Here is a 21,280-nt window from a genome sequence, read left to right on the forward strand (position 1 = left end):
ACGCTAAGCCCACTTACTGTTGCTGTCCTCCTGGGCTGGGTTTGGGACCAGCCGGCAGTTGTCTGGCCCAGGGGGCACCAGGTCTGGGATGCCATCATTGTCATCGTCATCATCACACTCGTCACCAATCCCATCCTTATCAGTGTCCAGCTGGGCACTGTTAATGACAGTGGGGCAGTTGTCTGTGCTGTCCTGATGCCCATCTCCGTCACTGCGGGAGAAAGAACAGGTGGTTTGTGGCACAGATAAGCAGAGAACAGGATAGGAATGAGAGCTGGGGTTTGGGGGTTGGGCCAGAGAACATTTTCCCATTCCTGCGTCTTGTTGAAACAAGTAGATCATATCCTACACTCCAGAGGATAAAGGCTGATTCCCGATTTTGTGACCAGATGCTCCCAATCAGTCCCTGGGGACTATGATCACTTGCCCCCCCCCCAACCCCCCACGCAACTGAGAACCTACAAAGGGAGCCAAGTGTGAGGGGCAGTGGAGCCAGGCCGCTTAGTGTGGATCCTGGCTCAGCACTCACCAGCAGCCGGCCCCTCTGCGGCTCAGTGTCCTCATCTGTAAAATGGGAATAACGGAGCCTACCTCATGGGGTTGTTATAAAGATTAAATGTTCACACGACTAGAATTTGGCACATTACATTTTAGTATGTGGTAAAGCACTTCTACACGCTGGCTCCTGGGAAGCCCTATAATGTTTTCTCTTCCTCTTCGCGTCCCCTGGCCCGCAGACCCAAGAAGGAAGAGAGGTGAATGCCCCGGGGAAAGTGGCAGAGAGGACAGGGCCGCCTCTTCCCGAGAGCTGCGCGTGGAGTCTGGGCTCGGTCCCGCTCTAAAGCTTCTCAGAACCCTCATTCTCTGCCCACGTGACAATTCTTTTTTCCAGGCCTAACGGCCACCAAGGATGAGACTGCCCTGTCCCCAGAGGCTGCCCTGAGCTGATGCAGGCCACACACTTGGAGTCAGAACAGATGCTCCTTTCACCTCATCCACCCATGGCCTGTCCCAGGCTGGGATAGGACGGGGGAGGGGTCGGAGACCTGTCGACGCCCTTCAGGCCCCGCTTCCCAGGGGGGGTCCCAGGGAAAATGAGGCCAACCCCGACAAGCAGAAGGGGACAGTGGAACGGCTGTGCCTGCAGCAGGGCTGGTGTTTAAATCTTAGGATCGGGTATTTCCACGCGGCTGTTCTATACAGCCTTGAACATTCTTATGCAAAAACAAGCAGTTCCTGTCCTCCTCCCCAGGGTTCAAGTTTGTGGGAATTAAAATGTCGCAGGATGAGTCATTTATTTTAGGCAAATATCTAGAGGCTGACAGGATAGGATATTTTAGAGATTCCTGGGATGGCTGGCAGCGCAAGAGGATCCACAAACGGGGAACATTCTCGATGTCCACCACTTAGGGAGGGTTCCGGGTGCCGGTCCCACCTTCCACGCAGAAATGGCGACCTCTCCTCAGCTGTGGCAGCGGTAACGCAGGCCGCCATTTGCTGCACGTCACCTGAGGGCCGGCATTCTGCCCCGAGCTCTGCCTAATTTCTCTTTCATTATTACCGGAACCAGCAAGGTACGTTTAATTCCCTCTACTTTGCAGAGAAAGACATCGAGAGTGCAACTGCTAAGGGTGTTTACGTTCACTGGGCCACAGGCACACAGAGGACCGAGCTGGGGCTTCCTAGGAGCTGTCCTTGCACAAAGTTTGGCTCCAGAGCCACTGTGTGCAGGGCGGCCTCGGAGAGGAGGTGGGGAAGGAGAGCCCTGTTTGCCCCTGCTCTGCCCTCCCGAGTCTCTTCATGCAGAGGAAAGGGGCCAGGGCCTGGATGGCAGGAGTCTCCCGGGCAGAGGTGATGCTATGTCCTGGGTGACGCTCCACAGCATCCCATCCAGGCCTGCGTCTTTTCTTTTTTTTGAAAAGATTTTATTTATTCATGAGAGAGAGAGAGAGAGAGAGAGAGAGAGAGAGAGAGAAGGGGGCGGGGTGGGGGGAGAAGCAGGCTCCATGCAGGGAGCCTGACGTGGGACTCGATCCCAGGTCTCCAGGATTAGGCCCTGGGCTGAAGGTAGGCGCTAAACTGCTGAGCCACTGGGGCTGCCCTAGGCCTGCATCTTAATAGGACTACCTCCACGTGGGGCGGGTGGGGCGGGCGGGGCGGGGGCGAGGGGGGGGGGGGGGGGGGGAGGTGGTGACAAAACTCATTTGCCCAGAACAATCCCACCAAAAATAAGGGACGCAGAATGAAAAAAATTCCAAGGACAATGAAACGACAGTGATCTCTCAAACTGACAGCTTTCTATTTTGGGATCGTGGTGAAGCTTTCCTGAGTTGAACGAACATAATGAAAACGCTAAGCCCATCGAGCGCCTCTAGGTAAGGGCAGCTGTAACGTGCACTCTTCATAAATTAACTCAGTCTTCACAACAGACCTATGAGCTACATGGCACCGTCATCCCCGTTTTTCAGATGAGAGACAACTGAATAACAGAGACTGGTGACTTGCCTAAGGTTAGGTATTTTGAAGTGAGGGGTCTGGGATGTGTAGCTGGCTGGGCATCCGGAGGCCAACTCTGAAGCACGATGCTCTGCTGCTTTTCCTGTAATAGAATCTCACTCACTAGAATGCTCGGTGGCCCCTTCTGACCCCATCACTTGAATATAGGGAGCGTTCGAGGAGGTGTGGTAACCCTGACCAGAGGCGGGCTACTGTCCCACCAGTAGCTCAATCTCTCTCCATCCATTCAGAGAGATCCCAAAGTAAGGTAGCGGCAGATTGCTCTCAAAGCTAAAATTCTCCCCAAATTTTTCATCTGGCCCTCATGCAGCTGGGAAAGGTGCCATACCTGTCCTGATTGGTGTCACAGGAGTCCCCAACCAGATCGTTATCCACATCAGACTGCAAAGAGAACAGAACAGGTTATTATTTATGCCTGGGCCTTCATGCACAGAATGTTCCAGAGAAGGCAGACCTGGCCCATCATCACTGCATCTCAGGAATTATTTCTCTGGAATTGGGTTGGTGCAGAACTGCAAAAGGACAACACCATATTGGTGTAGGCACAATGCTGAATTGTCAAAAAAGCCTTCCAAAATATCAAGCCACATGGCTGGGCTGCCTACACACCAGATGAGCTGATTGGAAAGGGCGCCGGGGCAGGAGGGTGGCAGGTGGAGACGTGCAACTCTGGCACGGGCCGGAGGGGAGCCAGCCAAAGGCCTGGGGACTAGGCAAACCGATTTTGCTTTCCCTCCGCATGTTGGAATTGAGCCAGAATGGGAGTGAGTCACAGAGGGCAATAGTGACGCCCCTCTCTTGGGGCTTTAAAAATACATGACACAATCTATCCAATTATCCAGACAGGAAGGAGGAGTGAGAAGGGAAACAACACGTCGCTGACTGAAGTGCATCTGAAATGTCCATACATAGGCTGTGTAGGGGTTTGGAGACTAAAAGGACACAAGGCGCCCAATGGTTAGATGCCATGTTACATTTTCCTTCCAGGAAAACATCATTGTTGTTTTGGGCATCACTAACTCCTGCCACTAATCTTACAGCAGTCTGCAGCCTGTGGGACCCACCCAGAGGGCCTCAGACTTCCTGTAGCAGTCCTCCTAGCACCCCCAGGCCTGGAGTGTGCAACCCCATCAGCTCTGCTCCAGGAGGCTGTGGCAATGACAAGGAGCTGGGCCAGTGCGCTCAGCTGGTTTTCTAGACAGTGTTCTTAAAGAATCTGCACAGGGCAGCTCGGCCTAGAGTCTGAATCCCCCGGACGGTACTCACCTGGTTAGGGTTGCTGACATCAGGACAACTGTCACAGGCATCCCCCACACCATCACCATCCTTATCCCGTTGGTCACGATTGGGAACTCTTGGGCAGTTGTCCAGAATGTTTTTTATTCCTACAAGAAAGGAACACTTGCCTGAGTCAAGTGAACATCTCAGGTGGGTTTACAGACTTCTAGGCGATAAGAGATCAGGCCTAGATGCAGGCACGTAGTGAGTGACTTCTGCTGGGGCCATCCTCCCGGAGCCGCTACCTTTTGTCAGCAATTATCTGCAAGTGACATCAAAGGATGGATTCTGGGAGACTTAAAAATGAATGATGACCTGAGGCATTTCTCCACGGAGCTTTAAGTTGTCCAAGACATCTATGGCAACCACTGCAACTAGATGAGAAGGTCACGAGGGTGAGATGGCCTGACCCTGGAGGAGGGCTGGTGAACAAAGACTAGGGACCTGAGGGTTGAGGCAGTGGTGTGCTGGAGCCAGGCCCACTGTGCCCCTCGTTTCTCAGCTTTTGTCTCATCAGGTCCTCTTATACCAACTGCTTGAAATCAGTCATGGTGGGAATGGGATTTATCCCACAGAAACTGGCCAACACTACAACTTGGGGCTTTTTGGTTTTGTTGAGCTGGTTCACCAGCATACCACTGGCTCTGGTCGTCCATCAGGCTTGCAGAAGATGAGGTAATGTTTTAGGGAGGTGTAGATATTCTGGAGTGGGGTGTGTGGGGGGGGTGGGTGGTAGGAATGGGGGGAGGGGGTACACATCTGGGAAGGTTTTCCTTCAAGGCCCTTGTGATGTGAAATGTTTTTTAGAAACTATCAGATCCAGTCTATACTTCGATGACAGTCATCTCTATGTCATGGAAGCTATACAGAAACAAATGTCCTTCAGCAGGGCCTGAGTGGCTCAGTCAGTTAAGAAGCTGACTCTTGATTTCAGCTCCAGTCATGATTTTAGGGTCGAGAGATCAAGCACCATGTGGAGCTCAGTAGGGAGTCTGCTTGAGATTCTCTCTCCCCCTTTCCTTCTGTTCTTCCCCATCCCCTGCACTTTCTCTTTCTTTCAAATAAAAAAAAAAAAAAAAAAAAAAGGCCCCAAACATGTCCTTCTTCACATCAGGAGAGGCTCCAGAGCTCAAGCTGTGCTCTAGGGGGTGCCATTCACACAGCCCACACTAGAAGGCCCCTTCAGCGGAGCTAGGAGCTGGGCAACGTGGATCTCCTGCCTCCAGGCTCTTCCCAGAATAGGCAGGGCATGGACACGTTTCCCAGGAGACGTCTGATCCTCTGCTGGAGGAGCCTGACCCAGGTGTAGCCGGTGACCCTGCTCTTTTGAGGCCCCTCATTCAATTCTCTGCTTCCAGGACTCTTATGCATGCAGAAGGATGGTGGTGGGGGTGGTGGGGAAAGACACACTTTTTCTAGGAAGACAGATGCCCTACAATGACAAAGCCCTGACAAGACACAGCTTGAAATAATTCCTACAAAATTTCTGGCAATGATGTAGAATTCCAGAAACACTCGGGGTATTAAATAGCAGAGTAGGTTAGGGAGAAACAGGTGGGCCAGAGGCACCCAGATGGCTCATCCAGACTTGTGATTTCAGCTCAGGTCATGATCCCAGGCTTGTGAGATCAAGTCCCAAGTCGGGCTCTGCACTGGGTGTGGAGCCTGCTTAAGATGCTATCTTTCCCTCTCCCTCTCTCCCTTGCCCCTCTGTACCTCTCTTTCTCTCTTAAAAAAAAAAAAAAAAAAAAGAAAAAAGAAAAAAAGAAAAAAAAAGAAAAAGAGAAAGAGAAAGAAAAAGAAAAAGAAAAGAAACAGGTGGGCCAGACACCGGCCACAGGTAACCACGCAGTGTGGGAGCCCTTCTGAGTCAGCAGTTCTATTTGTGCTCCTAACAGAGAACGAGGGCAAAAGGACAAATGAGTCCCAAATGAACGACAAAGTGAGACAAGCCCACCATCTCCATCCATGTCGTCATCACAGGCATCTCCTTTCCCATCCCCATCGGTGTCTTTCTGGTCATTATTTAGGATATTCCGGCAGTTATCACAAGCGTCCCCAAAGATGTCTTTGTCACTGTTCCTTTGGTCCACGTTGTGAGTCAGGACACAATTATCCTAAAGGATTGGAAGGCCAAGCATTTACTCAGGCTCATTGCTGGTCCTATAGTGGATGCCAGCCAGCCTCCGCAACGCCCCAACCTTCCCCAACATCCCCACCCCCGACCGGTCACACGCAGTCAGAACTCAGGATAGAAGTCACAATGCCACAGGATCGCAGGCATGGAAACTAGTATTTGGGATGAGTAATAGAAACAGGTGACTTCGCGGGCTTCCTCCCACGATCCCTGGAATGGGGCACTTCACAGGTCCTCCTGGCAGGGCAAGTACCTGCTCATTCAGGATCCCGTCTCCATCAGCATCCTCATCACAAGCATCCCCAATGCCATCTCCGTCTGCATCTTCTTGGCCAGAATTTGGCACATACCTGCAGTTGTCCTAGGGAGAAGAAACAGCTCAGAGAGACGTCTCTGACCTTTTTTCCAATTTTATTGATGCATAATTGACAAAACTGTAATATACTTGAGGTGTACAGTGTGATTATTTACCATGCACGTATATATGAAAGGGTTCCCATCATGGAGTCAGCACATCCAGCACCTTGCATACTGACCATTTTTTTTTTTTTCTGAGAACATCTAAGTTCTGGCCTTTCAGCAAATTTCAATTAGACAATACAGTATTATCAACAAAACTCACCATGTTTTACATGAAATCCTCAGACATTATCCATCTTGTCACTGTAAGTCTGTGTCCCTCTATCCACTTCTGTTTCTCCACCTTCGTCTACATCTGTCTTAAGTCAGAAATGATTTCTAACCTCAAGACTGACGGCAGCCGCCTGACTTTATTGCTGATGGATGTTTTGCTACGTTTGAGATGCAGCTACGTGAGAAATGCCATGGAGCCCATAGAGTCTCCCCGCCATGGGAGGTGTAGTTTCTTTCCTGTGTGCCGCCCTTACCTTCTTGCAGTTCCTGGCAGAGCAAGGCAGTTCTTCGTCAGGGTAACTGTCAATGTCCACGTCCTTCCCGCAGATGTAGCCATCACCAGCCCAGCCGACGCCACACTGTGAAGGCAAAGCCCAGCAGGGGCTTGGGGAGCTGAGCCCCGTGGGAGGTGGGGGGCTGACAAGGGCCTCTGCGCTGTACCTGTGAATCCCTGCTCCCCTGTGCGCATTCCCAGAGGCAGTGCCCACAGCCACACAGCGTTGTTGGGGAGGATTTTAAAACTGTTATTTTTTTGAATAGTCTAGTGAATCAAAAGGTTAAAAGGGACACAGAATAAAAACTCCTTCCCATTCCTGTTCCCTTGACTCGGGCAATGCATTCTTCTTTCTCCCTCACTCCTTCGCTCCCTCCTTTCCTCCTTTCCTTCCTCCCTTTCTTTCATTTGACAGAGAGCATAAGCAGGGGGAGTTGCAGCCAGAGGGAGAGGGAAAAGCAGGCTCCCTGCCAAGCAGATAGATGGATGCAGGGCTTGAACCCAGGACCCTGGGATCATGACCTGAGCAGAAGGCAGACACTTAACCCACTGAGCCACCCAGGTGCCCCCATTCCTCCATATGCTTTAATTAAGAGATATGCCATGCACAGATAAGCAAACACACATTCTTTTTCTACCTTGTCTTTTGACACAACTGAGAGCACACATACCCACAGTTCTGCACTTTATTTAAAAAATTGATATCATACCTTGGAACTCTTTCCATATCACTGCATGTAGATTCATGTCATTCTTTTTAATGGTCACAGATCTATCATACATAAAGTGGTGTGTGTGCGCCTCCATGAATTTCAACCAGTCCTCTACTTGTGGGTGGCTGTTTTTTTTTTTTGTGTGTGTGTGTGGACTGGTTTTTAAAACATTTTTTTTTCTCTTGCAAATAATGCTACAACAAGTAATTCTAGTACATTTGTCATTCTGCACCTGTACTGGTTTCTTAGTGTGAATTCCTGGTTCAAAGGTTATTTGTAATTTTGAGTTACTGTGGAAATGTTCCCCATGGGATTGTCTCATTTCTTCTCCCAGCAGAAACGATCATTCTTGAACTACAGTCATATATTTGACTTTTACAGTCTTCTAGATCAATTTCCACCAAAAGAAAAGTGCTTTACCTCTACCTCTTCCAACATGCTTTACTCCTACTCATGCCCTTTTAACAGGAAAAGATTCCCACAGGTGCAGAGCTGGGCCTGCATGGTCTCTTTGTCCCTGGAAAAGTCTACCCAAGTATCTTGCCACCACCAGCCACTGACTTCATTATCAGCAGAATAGGCATTAAGAGTTACCCTACATTGGAATGTATAACCATTGTCTCCAATCCTTACAATGACACCGCAAGGTCATTGCTACCCACTGTACCAGAGACAACTGGGCTCCTGAGCCAGGATCAATGGCAAACCAGAGAGAAAAGAAATTAATTCCCTAAGTGGTGCCCGGGGCAGAAGGTGGGACCAGATTGCTCAGTCCAGGAATGGGATAGGCACCTGCAAAGGGGGCAGACAGGAGAGCAGGAACACAGAGGAAGGGGACCAGGAAGAGACTGGGGAACCAGAAAGGCAGGCAGGGGGCAGAGCATCTGAGGAACAGAAGCAGGGCCAAGGGAAAGAAACTTTCCATGAACCAATGTTAAATTTCCTGGCCTTGCTAATCAAAATAAGGTGATTGAAGACCAATGACTTCCTAAGTGGCAGCCTGCCTGTTCTCAATCGTCCAGGCTCTCCTTCTGTAACCAGAGATTTAGAAGGCAGGAGGCCAACGACACCCCTCCCCTTAAGTGCCTCTATTTCCGCTCAATTGCTTCAGCGGGCCTTCAGAAGGCCTGGAAAGCTCAGCCATGGGGTACAGTCCTTGACTCAATTTAATGAAGAAAAAATTTCCTCTAGGAACAAATACATTTTTAATGAGCCATTTGCTGGCAGATTAAATTATTTTAGTAGTCACACCAAGTATATTAATCCTTTACCATCTGTCGTTGTGCCTTATTACAAATTCAAAAACATATTAAGAGCCCCATCACCCACTATCCCAGGGAAGTCATTAATTTGTTCACAGAAAATTAGGATTTAAACATAGATCTACCCTCGCCTCTCGGTGGTAATAAACATGTCCAGCAACGGGAATTAGGAACATTGGGGGGGTTTCCCCTCTGACCCAACTTGCTCCTTTGTCAGGACCTCGTTATGGACTATCTGTGCCGCCAGAGAGGACGGATGTTATTACATTTCTTTCTCAAACTTAGTTCTCATTCTTCTTGTTTCTCCTATTTGAAAAGCGATAGGCTCACCGTAGAAAATTTTGCGAGCATGACGTTAGAGAGAAGTCTAAGTTTGGGGTATCAGGAGGAGAGGAAAGTCTGTCCTGCCACTCAGAGGTGATCCCCGCGAACCCACAAATCCCACCATCTGCAGGGCCACCTGCCAAGGGCCTGGCCTGCTGGGAGGGAAGGAGGGGACAGCAGCTCAACGGCTGACTTCTCAGCGCCCAGAAGCCCTGAAGACTCTGGAGCCTGGGACTTGGGAGGGGGTGGCAGGGTCTCCTTCACCCAGGCCCCACCACCCGCCTGGCACCGTAGCCATGGCCGCCTGGGAACCTGCTCTCTTGCCGGCTACCTCCCCCCGATCGGCTCCAGGGTTGGGAATGCCCAGGCGGAGGAGGTGGCCATCCCTGCAGCTCTCCCTGAGCCCGGTGGGGATGGGCACAGAATCGTGCCATGCCCCCTCCTGCTCACTGGCGGACACAGGGCCTCCCTGAGAGTTTACAGCTGCTTGCACTTCGCTGCCACCTGCTTCCTGGGATGCCAGGCCCCACTGAGCACAGCCACAGAGGACGGCAGGATGCCAGCCAGCTGCACAAACAGGGCGTGGATGCAAGGGAGGGGAGGAGCCTCCTTCTTGGCCCTTCACAGAGGGGGCTGGGTGCGGGGGCCCCACTGCTGACCACCCGAGGCCTAGAGGGGGAGCAGAGGTTAACTGGGCTTCGGAGTGCTCTCCAGGAACTCCACTCACCCTGCTGCTATTACATTCTGTGCTCTCTCAGGGGGAAAGTTTCCACTTGTGAGTACTTATTACTGGGAAGCAAGGAGTACCCGAGGAGGGGTGGCATTTAAAATGGAAGAGGGTCGAGCAAGTGACAAACAACTCACCACACAGGTCACATCCCCCTGCCTCTCTTCGATGCACTGTGCATTCACGCTGCAAGGATTCAGCTCGGGATTTCTGCAGCTTCTCTCAGTTCTGCATCCCCTTGTCTGATCGCCGGTGTACCCTGGCTTGCAAGGCCCACAGCGGTAAGATCCCTGCAAGGAGCCAAGATCAGAGGATGGGCCAGGGGCTCAGGACTGTGAGCAAAGCTATTGCAATCAGGTGTGTTTTTATATGTACTCAATGATGCCTAGGGTTGTTTTTTTTTTTTTTTTTTTTAAGATTTTACTTATTTATCAGAGAGAGAGCACATGTGGGGCTTGATCCCAGCACTCCGGGATCATGACCTGAGCCGAAGGCAGACACTTAACTGACTGGGCCACCCAGGCGCCCCAACGATGCCAAGATTGAGTGACACTCGTGCCTGCCTCTCCGCGCCCATACATATCTTATAAGATTACGGGAATACCCAGGGAGACACCAGCAGCCTGGAGCCATGCTGGCATGAGGGAAGAGCACCGAAGGCAGAAGAAGGCCAGAGTGAACCCCCGTCACTGTGATCTGCCAGCTGCACTGTGGATGACACAAGGGAAAGGGCTGGTGGTGTCAGTGAAGCCCTGGGAGGTGGAGTGAGAATTTATTCTGGGGATAAGGGAGATGGTTTGATGGAGAAGCAGGTTAGGGTGAAAAAAATGTTTTTTTAACCGTTCCATTGGCTTTTTAACAATTGAGTGACAGAGAACAGGTGTACAGGGAAGTGTCAGTGGCCTTGCCCCGAGAATTCTTGATGAGACGGCTGCTATGGAAGCAACCTGGCAAATGAGCCATCAGCTCCACGGCAACAGCACTTCCAGGGCCAGCCATGACTTTTTTTTTCAAACAGCTTTACCGAGTTAAAATTTACATTTCATGAAAGACACCCATGTAGAGTATACAGTTCAATGATTCTAGTCTCACAATCCCCTACTTGCCAAATCTAAAGGATGCTCTTCAGTGATTTTTTTTTAATCTTTTTTTTTTTTTAATTTCCTTGATCTATCAGCCTTACTGGACTGCTCCATTTGGCTGGTTCTCTTCTTTTCTTTACTCCTGCTCTTTTTTTTCCTCTGCCCATTTCTGAGGTTCCCTGGAGATCTACTTTCTAGGTCGTTTCAAGGTCTAGTTTCCTTCCCCCAGGGTGGCTTTAGGTATTCCCTTTACCAGCATCTCCCAAATCTGTATCTGCAGACTAGGTGAGCTAGCCCTGGTGAAAAGCAAAGAAATAACAATCCCCATCAGCTCCCCATCAGGCAGCAGAGTGTGTAGATAGGAACATAGGCTCTGTAGCCAGACCAGAAGCCTTAGGAGACCATGACTTGGCCTTGGCCCAATGGCCTTTTCCATAGCTCAATGTCTTCAACTGTAAAATGGCAATTAATAGTGCCCAGTGACAAACTTATTGGGAGGATTAAAATAAATGACTTGTTATCTATAAAATGTTTTTACATACAAGGAAACTAGGAACCTAGAGATGGATTATCTTTCCAAGGGATGTGAAGCTGGAAGCCGTCTTTCCATCATGTTGATGGTTTTCTGAGTCACATCTCTATCTTGGAATCAGTGGACAAGAACTTTCGAAATTAAACCATACCTAAAATATATACATTTTAGACACCCCAAGGGCTAAGCATTTTAATACAAATGACTTTTGAAAAGATTTATAAAAATAATGAACACTATTTGGGGATTGTGTCATCACCAATAAAATGCATATTCTCAACTATATAAACTCAGAAGCCCTTCACATTTTTAAAATATAAGAACAATGTTTTATTCAACAAATATTTTTCTGAAAGCCAACATGGCAACTCTGATTAAAGTCTGGCACTTATAAAGTTTTTCTTATATAAATATTACTTATTAAATTACTCTTACATGAAAAACCATTTTTCAATGTAAACTTTTATCTTCATTTGCCAACCAAATATATTGTGCCCATCTGTTCTATGTGTGTTTTGGGGGTTACGACTTATAAACATACATTTGTTTTAATAACTGGTCTGCTTTGATATCATCCATGAAAAATACTTACCAAGGTGTTAATACAGATAGAATTGAGAACACATGCTCCATTGCGACACTCATCAATGTCAGTGCAGACCTAGTGCAGAAAAGTTTAAAGAGATACTCTGTTTAAGCAGAAATGCAAATAAATTTTGCTTTGCTTTGATGCCTTTGTGTGAAGGTATGGGATTTCAGATAAAATGATAATAGGAGCATCACTCTAGCCGCCTCCCTGTGTTTGTATCAGTCTGTACTTAACCTAATTTCAAGTGATAGTTGCTGACTTGGTATTTCAAGTTGTTCAGAAACACAGCTTGTATGGTTACTCTGTTCTACAGCCTTTCTACTCGGGAAGGTTCTTCTCTATCCTGTTCGGTACTCCATGTACTTCTACCTGAGGATTCCTAGCTTTCTTCAATTCTGGAGGATTCTCAGCTTCGCTCTGCTCCTATTCCTTTCAACTCTTTTTTTGGAACTACAATTAGACAAATATTAGACTTTCTCATTAATCTCTTCTTTTGCCTCTTAACTTCTTGTTCCTATTATCCATCTCTATTTCTCTGTGCTACATTCTTTTTTTAAAAAGATTTTATCCATTTGAGACAGAGAGAGAGCACAAGTGGGGAGGGGGGCAGAGGGAGACAGAGAAGCAGGCTCCCCATTGAGCAAGGAGCCTGAAGTGAGGCTCAATCCCAGGACCCTGTGATCATGACTTGAGCCAAAGGAAGATGCTTAACCAACTGAGCCACCTGGCTCCCCTCTGTGCTGCATTCTGCATGGTTTCCTTAAATCCACCTTCCCTTCTATACATTCTCTGATAGCTGTCTTGTCCATCTATTAAGTTTTGTGGGGTTCTTGTTTGTTTGCTTGCTTCTCTTAAATAGGCTCCATGCGCAGCTTGGAGCCCAACACCGAACTTGAACTAATGACCTTGAGATCAAGATCTGAGTTGAGATCAAAAGTCAGACACTGATCCCACTGAGCCACTGAGATGCCCCCCCCCATCTATTGAGTTTTTAATGTCAATGATTACATTTTTCATTGAATAAATTTAACTTGACAATTTTTCAAAGTTTCTTTTATTTCCCACACTACGCTATTTTTAAATTATGGTATATTTTCCTTCCTTTTTCTCTTTATCCATTCGAATTGTTTTACATTGATCATATTTCCTCATGGTAGCTTCTTCAGGTAAATCCCCACTTTTATTTATGAACATATGTTTAGTGGCCCCGTTTTCCCATGTTCTACTGGCACCTGAGTTTCAGAGTCTCTTTACCAGTGGTATGGTCTTGACATTAGCCAAGCTCCTGGGGATTTTACTGCTCCAGAGCTGATTTTTATGTTAATTTTCTGGCTTGTAGTCCCACATTATATGTGTAACATAGATTTGAAGCTCATAGCAGTATGCACTATAAACTTGGAACTTTGATTTGCGGTGGCCAATTTTCTTTTTTGTCAACCGTTCCCAGAGATGACATCAAGCTTCCTTGTTGCTTTTGGGAGCTAGTGGTTTTCTCACCATCTTGTAATGGGTAGGGTAGCTCTTGGAGGCTGTGTCTTTATGAAGGGGTATTAGGTCTTCCTAAAGGTCCACATAGGTGCTCAAACCTCAGATCCCCACTCCTAGGACCAACTCCCAGCTCCCATGAGTATGAATTTGTTAAGCTGTAGCAAGGTGGCTCCTTCTACTTCAGTTCAGTCTACCATATTACTGGAACTCTTACTAGCTCACATAAAGCATCCCACTATTTCATTTTGTCTATTTTCCTTGGTTTAGTCTTGGAGATATTGTCTTCAGAGGAGAGGAAGCAAAACTTTGGGTCATTACTCTCATGGTTTCTTGTCACTCCTATATGTCCAGCTTGCCTCCTTTTTCTCGTCTTAAAAAAAAAAAAGATGCCCTCTAGAATCTTTTGATATGCAGCTAGAAAATAATGAACCCCTGCCCTTCTTCAAACCTGATAATTTCCTTAAGGTAGTAAAAGATATTTATAGACTAACCATTTTTAAGGGCTAAAAACATCAAAAAGAATTTCACAGTCAGTCAGTTAAATAATGGCCAGGATATAGTAGAACATTTGGAAATAAATGGAGACTGTCACAAAGTGCTCAAGTGCTTTATGACAATTTATAGCTTATATAAGAAGAAGGGGTTTTCCTCAGGGGATTATTTCTACTACTGAAATCCTCTCATCTCTGAAACAGCTTCTTATCAGCAACAATGACTCTATAAAAGTGACCTAATTTTTCAAAGCTTTTATTTGTTTTCCGTATTCTCAAGTTATTCTGCAGGACAAAACGTTGAATGGCTAACAGAATAGGCCTGAAATCATGCCACACATTTAGTATTATCCCACTGATTGTTTTCCTACTGATACTCTATTATCCTGATTTAACAGCTTCCTCCCTACTAGACGTTATGAACAAATATGCTCAGAAATGAGTCGGAAAACTTCCTTTTTTGCCCACTATTATTCACCAAGACATTCCACACGACATTGGCTGTTCAAGGAGGTTATAATGAAGGAAGTGGGAACAAACCAAGATTTTTCTGTTGGTAATTAAGATAAAAAATGAATAGAAAGACCATAACTTCAGCCCACCTGCTTGTTTGACTTGGCAAAACTGATCCCGATACCCTGCACCACGGGCCCAGTGAAGCCCACTGGGCAGGCCTCACATCTGAAGCCAGGAGCCAAGTTCACACAGCGCACACCTGGGTAGCAGGGGTGATATTTGCACTGGAAAGGAAAAAAAAAAAAAAACCTGAAGTCTTTAGCCACACAGGGAAAATAAACTTTCATTCATCTATTTATATATACTTATCTACTTAACTATTCATTTTTTGAAGACCAAAATGGTAAAAGGAAGTATTTTTTTGTATATTTTTTTATTGGAGTTCGATTTGCCAACACATAGTATAACACCCAGTGCTCATCCCATCAAGTGCCCCCCTTAGTGCCCGTCACCCAGCCGCCCCATCTCCCCACCCGCCTCCCCTTCCACTACCCCCTGTTTGTTTCCCAGAGTTAGGAGTCTCTCATGGTTTGTTTCCCTCTCTGATATTTCCCACTCATTTTCTCTCCTTTCCCCTATAATCCCTTTCACTATTTTTTATATTCCCCGTACTAGTGAAATGGGTAAAAGGAAATCAAAGCCTCTAATTTCACAGTTGCCCACAGAATCCCAGACACACACAGTATGGCATTGCCTTGTAGTGGGCTTTGCTCTATTACAGAATAACGGCACAACCAAGTGAAAAGGTCCTTAAGGATCATCAGTCTACCTCCCAATGTAAATTCCCTGATATTACACCTTGTAATTTAAAAATCACCATGAAAGGACAGTGCTCCCGGGCCACCTGTCAGCTGACTGATAGATGAATCCAAGCGTATTACCAAATCAACTTCTCAAAGAAGAGATCCAGAGGAGACAAAGCCAGGGCACTTGTGTTTTCAGTAAGCTGCGGTCTATTGTGGTCTGCATCTGCCTTCATGCCCTATCAACTCCACGGATTTTCCAAAACTCTTAGAACCTAGGAGACTGCTTCTAACTTTTTTTTTTTAAACCACCTGAACTAATGTAAAAAACATGACCACTTCCTGCCCTTTCAAAAGGAGGGAAATTCCAGCTCACAGATCAAAACCAGATGCAGTTCTGTGAAACACGCACGATGGTTCTCCAACTGAGGGATTACTATAGACCATCTCAATTGCTTACCACCTGAGGAAGTAGTTAGTTGGGTGCTACCATGAGCTTGCAGGAGCTGTGTGTGTGTGTGTGTGTGTGTGTGTGTATGCATGCACACCTAAACTCCTAGTATGCACCTTGCCACCTCCTTTCTCCCTCTAGCACATCTCTGACCCCGTGGGAAGGGAATGGCATATTCTAATGGCAGCCTTGCTATGTACTGTGAAAATTGCTTTGGGACTGGATTAATGACTGGCTAATCCCTCCCTTGAATCAGTCTCCTTCAGAGGCTTTGCAAGCTGGCCAAACAGCCTGCATTTGCTGTGTCTTTCTGGCTCCATCCTCCAGCATTTTGGGTTACTCACGGTTTGGTTTATGGGACCTCCTCAACAGGTCTTGTTGGTTTGAGATTCCCCTCTGCACTTGCAATTTAGGAAGGCTGAAGAAATTGGTTGCAAGCCCTAAAATATACCCCTATGCAGATCATCCCCCTCCCACATATGATGAAGTGTAGAAAAATCAAAGCTGTATTGCTGACTGCATATGAGAAGTAATCAATGTTGTAGTACAAATGTCGGCATTGTAGCAGCATGGGCCCTGCAGAGCAGCTGGAGACAGGAGACATTATGGACGCAGCTACAACAGTGTGTCAGGCCTCCTTCGTCCCCCTGCTCACAGTGGCTTGTGGTCTCTAAGGATCCATGAGGGAGTAGTTTTTATGTCATTTGGACACCCCAAGTCATCCTTTAGTCATCCACCTAGCTTCCTTTTCCCTAAGCTGTAGGGTATCCAAGATACTTAGGGAGCCCTCACCCCACCAAGTTGAAGTTTTACCTCATCAATGTCAGAACAGGTGATCCCATTTCCTGTGTAGCCCTCAGGGCAGGGCCCACACTGAAAGCCATCTCTGGTGTCCGTACACCGGACGCCGCGGAAACATGAGTTGGAATCACAGCGGCGCACTGGGGGTGTCGGGGATGTCGCGGGTGCTGGGGGCGCTGGAGGCACCAGTGTGTTTGGGGTAGGAGACTGAAAGCTGAGAGGACCTAGACAAAAACAATAATCCACAGACCTACTAACAACCAGAAAAACACAGCTGATACAAAATGAAATTTGGGTTCCCAACGAGCTTCCCTTCCCTCCAACTCTGTGCCAAACATCCAGAAACCACAGTCAATGTAGCCGACCCCAGGCCCCTCATCCCTCCTCATCTGCCCATCCAACTCAGAACGAAGCAGTTATTTGAGCAGCGCTTACCACAAGCCTGGCACTCAGCTATAGTGTTTCGCAAAAATGATGTTTCCTTGACCTTTAGAAATGGGAAGGGAAAAACAGGATGGAAAAGGAGGATCTGATATATAATCCAGGAGGGAAAAAATTCACGTGAAGCAATCCAGTAAACACTGCTTAAGGGAGTGCTCATGTAGCTCTTGATGGCTCCCTCTCTGCTTGGAACTATGGTGCGTTCATCACACACCTGCCCCCCATTTCCAGAGCCCTTTTAACAGACCTCCAGGGTAGTGGGCACATGGGGCCACCTGAGGTCTGTCTCCAGGTCCGCCTCCCTGCCTCCACGGCCTCTGCAGCTCCACTAGCTCATACAATAAGCTTCTCTGATGGGACTAGGGTTTTCCGATGCTGCGTCCTCATCATTACCTGCTGTCTCAGAAGATCCTTCACCTCTCCCAGTAGCTGGTTTAGTTGTGTCATTTGCCCCAAGAACTGCCGATTAAAATCTCCTGTAGCAATAGCAAAAGGCAAGGAGCATTCAGCCACTGACTGACATTCCTACAATGACTCAAAAACGATTTCCCAGAGAACCATCGTGACAAGTCCCTAGGGTACAGGAATTTAACTTGGGGTAATTCATCTAATACACCTAAAAAATGATAATGATGCACTGGCTATTAGCCCAAATTCATGAGTTATACAAACACAAGTACAATGGAAATATTTCTTGGCCTGAACTTTGGCACTAGAGCCTGATTTCTGTAGACACATCCTATAGGGGTGCTCTGCTGAAGTCCACCTTTCAGTGAGGAGACCCAGTGCTCTTGGGGGCTGAGGGTTTAACTGTATTGATGAAGGTGTGCAAACTGCCCAAGAGCCCACACCTGTGCTTGTGGTGGCCAGTGGCTCACTCTGCTGCAGGAAGCAGTCTTGCAGGCTGGCCACCTGGAACAGTGAGCCTCTCACCACCAGCTTCAGCTCTTCCAAGAAGTCCTGGAAGAAATCACATTCATACCACACATTGCTGACACTGCTCAAAAGCCAATGTGCTTGCATACTCACACAGTTTTTATAATATACTAAGTAGCCCTGTAGGCTTGGATTCTGACATCTTACATAATTTTGTGGGTTTGGTTTTCCCTAAAACCTGCCAGTCCTATCCTTTTGACTGGAGCAAATATGGAAGCAGCCAATAGCCTAGGAAAATGTTGGCATCCAACTTGGCCTGAGGGTTCATCAAGGTGGATCTGAGGAAAGGCTTTTGGTTTCATGGTAAACAAGTCATTTTGTGGCAGGAGCTTATTAAAAATTGTCTGGAATTTATTTACAGTGTTTGGATGGTAATGAATAAGATAATGATCTCAATTTTAAACACTATTGTTTTTATGATGTCTTAGCTCCAGGTTTTTAGCAAAGTCCCTGATTGTCTGGGATAGGAGAATGAATAAACAGTATATTCTATGATTATTAGGTAGTTGGAATCGGATTTTTTACATTATTGGTTGATATCAATCATTCATTTTTAGTCACAAGGTCAATTTCCTCACCCCTTTATTTTTAACTTTTAATTGTACCCATTATTATATATTCATCACAAAAAGTTTATGTTAATTGCCAATGTAATGCCATCATCCTTATTTTAAAAATGAGGATGCTAAGGATTTTCAGATGAATTCTACTTCCTAATTTAGCTAAGTTAAGACATACAGAGCACCTATTGTAAAGCAGATATTGTTTTGGACATCAGGCTATGAGATCAATAGGGTAGGGCTATGACTATTTTGCCCTCCATGCTTTCCCTGATGCCTAGAATTTGTTAATTAACTGAATAAATGAGATGACTATGAAGATAGACCACTGCCGTCTCTGATAGTCTAAGGATTTAGAACTTTTGAAAAAATTCCACTAAGTATAGTTTCTTATGACCTTGCTGTGGCTGACACGTGGCTTTTAGAAACTGACCTATTTGGTGGTAGACACTAATTTCTGAAATGGTAGTGACACAATTTCTGTCATTCTAATTATCTGGGCTACTTCGGGGATTCAGAAATAAAGTTCTACATATCTCTCTATTAACTATTTTTTTCCTTTGTAAATCTATACTAAGTATATAAACATCTTTCTCTCTTTTTCTGTAAAAACAAAACAAAATCCTGGAATTTTAGCTTTCTTGCAATTTCTGCTTGAAAATACTTCCTATTTTCCAAGCACAAATTCTAATATCAGATTCATAGTTTTTATACTATTATATAAAACTTTTCAGCATGCCAGTGTTGTAATGGAAATTATTACTTACACCCAGCCTCTTTGTACAAAGGGCTCAGAGCAGCTTGTAACTAAAGCACATAGAATAAAATAATAAAAAGGAAATGGAAAGTGACAATGAGACACAGAAGATAACATTATGGGCCATAACAGATGAACACAGTTACTGATTTTGGCATTGACTTCCACATCAGATAAAATTCAGCAACTATGACCAGTTCTAGTTATAATTAATGGAAAGGACAAAGAATGCTAGTTCTTTATAGGAAACAAAATATTTTCCAACACAAAAGATTCTTTTAAACTATATGTGGCAATTTCTACGGTAGGTACCATGATATAATAAAAAATTCCATCAACATGGCATAAAATAGATAATAGAAGTGATGGAACTTTTAAGCCTTGTGGAACTAAGTTGGCAATAGGGTCCTTTTTGTTAGGGATGCTCTAATAAGACCTGTGAAAAATGTTGTTCCTAAGTGGATGGCAGTTTCCAATCATTTTTTTTTTATCACTTTCATTACAAATAGTAAATAGTATCATTATAGAAAGATTAAAATAGATCATCCTATTGCCCTAAGATTTTATGGGTTTTTGTTTGTTTGTTTTAAGTAATCTCCATGCCCAATGTGGGGCTTGAACTCATGACCCCATTATCAAGAGTTGTATGTTCTACCAACTGAGCCAGCCAGGTACCCCCCGTAAGACTGCTTTTTAGATTTTTGCTATTTCTTTCCAACCTCACAATTACATCCAGAAAGTCTTCATTTATCATCTAAAGCAGAAGCTCTCACTTAGCTTCCCATTAGAATCAGTATTTAAAAAAAATACCTGTTCCTAGGCACCACTTCTATAGGTTCTGATTCAATTTGTCCTGAGGGTGGACCCTCTAGTTTTTTAAGTTCCACAGGTGCTTTTAATTACACAGCCTGAATTAGACCCACTCATGGCCTTGACATATTACTCTGCATTCCCTGAGCCTGGGCAGTCCATCCTTCCACTTTGGGGAACAATTCCTACCTGTGCCTTCCTCTGGAAGGTTCTCAATTCAATGGAGTCAGGACTCTGGGAGGAGCCGGAAAAGGCTCTGGGAAGATTGTGCACAGAATCCACTTGGGTGCAGTCCAGATAGAGCTCTACAGAGCCAGCCCCTCGCTGCAAGTTGGTCAGTCTCAGGAGGACCCTGTGCCGCCTGCCATCAGCCAGCTGCAAGTTGTTGAAAACCACCAAATGAATCTTCCCATCATTCTTCAGGTAACGGAGAATGGCTGGAACCAAGCACATATCAGTGAATGGGGAGTATTAGGGGGGCAGGGCTCTGCTGAACAGCCTCCAGGTCACAAGGCTGGGTTACCAGAAAGAATCCAAGTGAGTTGGAACCATAAATATTCAACATCTTAAGTGCTGGGCATTGTTCTAGGCACTGGTAACCCACTCAGTTGCTGCAGATGCTTTGTGCTCATGGAAAGATAGACAATAAACAGCAAATCAGAAAACAATTTCAGACAGTGTAAATACAATGAGCAAGGAGAACCCATCAAAAGTCAACTGTAATCCAAGTAAGCTCCTCAATGCATTCATTCCTTGAACGAACATGTTCATGATGCAACGTTCATGAATTTACCAAACACTTACTAAGCACAACACTGTGGGCTAGATGCTGCCCGGAGTTGCTTTCAACTTGTTTAATTTCTACTCGTTGCAATATGAGCAAACTGGAGTAACTCCAGATGACAGAAGCAAAGCTCAGGTAAGTGAAGGAATTTACTCAAGGACATCATAAGTGGCAGGACTAGAATTTGAAACTGAGTGTGGTTTATTCCATGACTAAAAGAATGTGACATACAGATAGGCCTTTGTAAGCACCTTTGTAAGCACCTACTGAATGGAATATAATCTGTCATACTGTCCCTCGGCAACCTATCTTCAATTTAGCAATGCTCAGTTAGAGAACCAAAGATATCCATGGTTGCAAAAGAAGGACAAGCACAAAGTGGACTACCATCCACTATCTCATGTTCTGTTTGTTCTGTTTGCTTTTTTCTTTTT

At 46.0% G+C, this 21,280-nt stretch overlaps 1 protein-coding gene across 1 annotated transcript in view; it reads right to left on the minus strand.

Moving 5' to 3' along the window:
* The window catches only part of THBS4 (thrombospondin 4), a 42,069-nt gene that overhangs the window by 5,459 nt on the left and 15,330 nt on the right, over positions 1-21,280 (minus strand). The window contains exons 3-16 of the mRNA XM_038532462.1: positions 20,252-20,499; positions 17,851-17,959; positions 17,393-17,475; positions 16,994-17,045; positions 16,571-16,782; positions 14,650-14,787; positions 12,072-12,140; positions 10,003-10,155; positions 6,820-6,924; positions 6,186-6,293; positions 5,753-5,912; positions 3,784-3,902; positions 2,846-2,898; positions 18-211 (exon numbers count right to left, since the gene is read on the minus strand). Of these exons, the coding sequence (XP_038388390.1) occupies positions 18-211; positions 2,846-2,898; positions 3,784-3,902; positions 5,753-5,912; positions 6,186-6,293; positions 6,820-6,924; positions 10,003-10,155; positions 12,072-12,140; positions 14,650-14,787; positions 16,571-16,782; positions 16,994-17,045; positions 17,393-17,475; positions 17,851-17,959; positions 20,252-20,499 (1,803 nt within the window). The remainder of the gene's footprint in view (positions 1-17; positions 212-2,845; positions 2,899-3,783; positions 3,903-5,752; positions 5,913-6,185; positions 6,294-6,819; positions 6,925-10,002; positions 10,156-12,071; positions 12,141-14,649; positions 14,788-16,570; positions 16,783-16,993; positions 17,046-17,392; positions 17,476-17,850; positions 17,960-20,251; positions 20,500-21,280) is intronic.

The sequence above is a fragment of the Canis lupus genome, chromosome 3 (assembly GCF_011100685.1).
Source record: "Canis lupus familiaris isolate Mischka breed German Shepherd chromosome 3, alternate assembly UU_Cfam_GSD_1.0, whole genome shotgun sequence".
Lineage (NCBI taxonomy): Eukaryota > Metazoa > Chordata > Mammalia > Carnivora > Canidae > Canis > Canis lupus.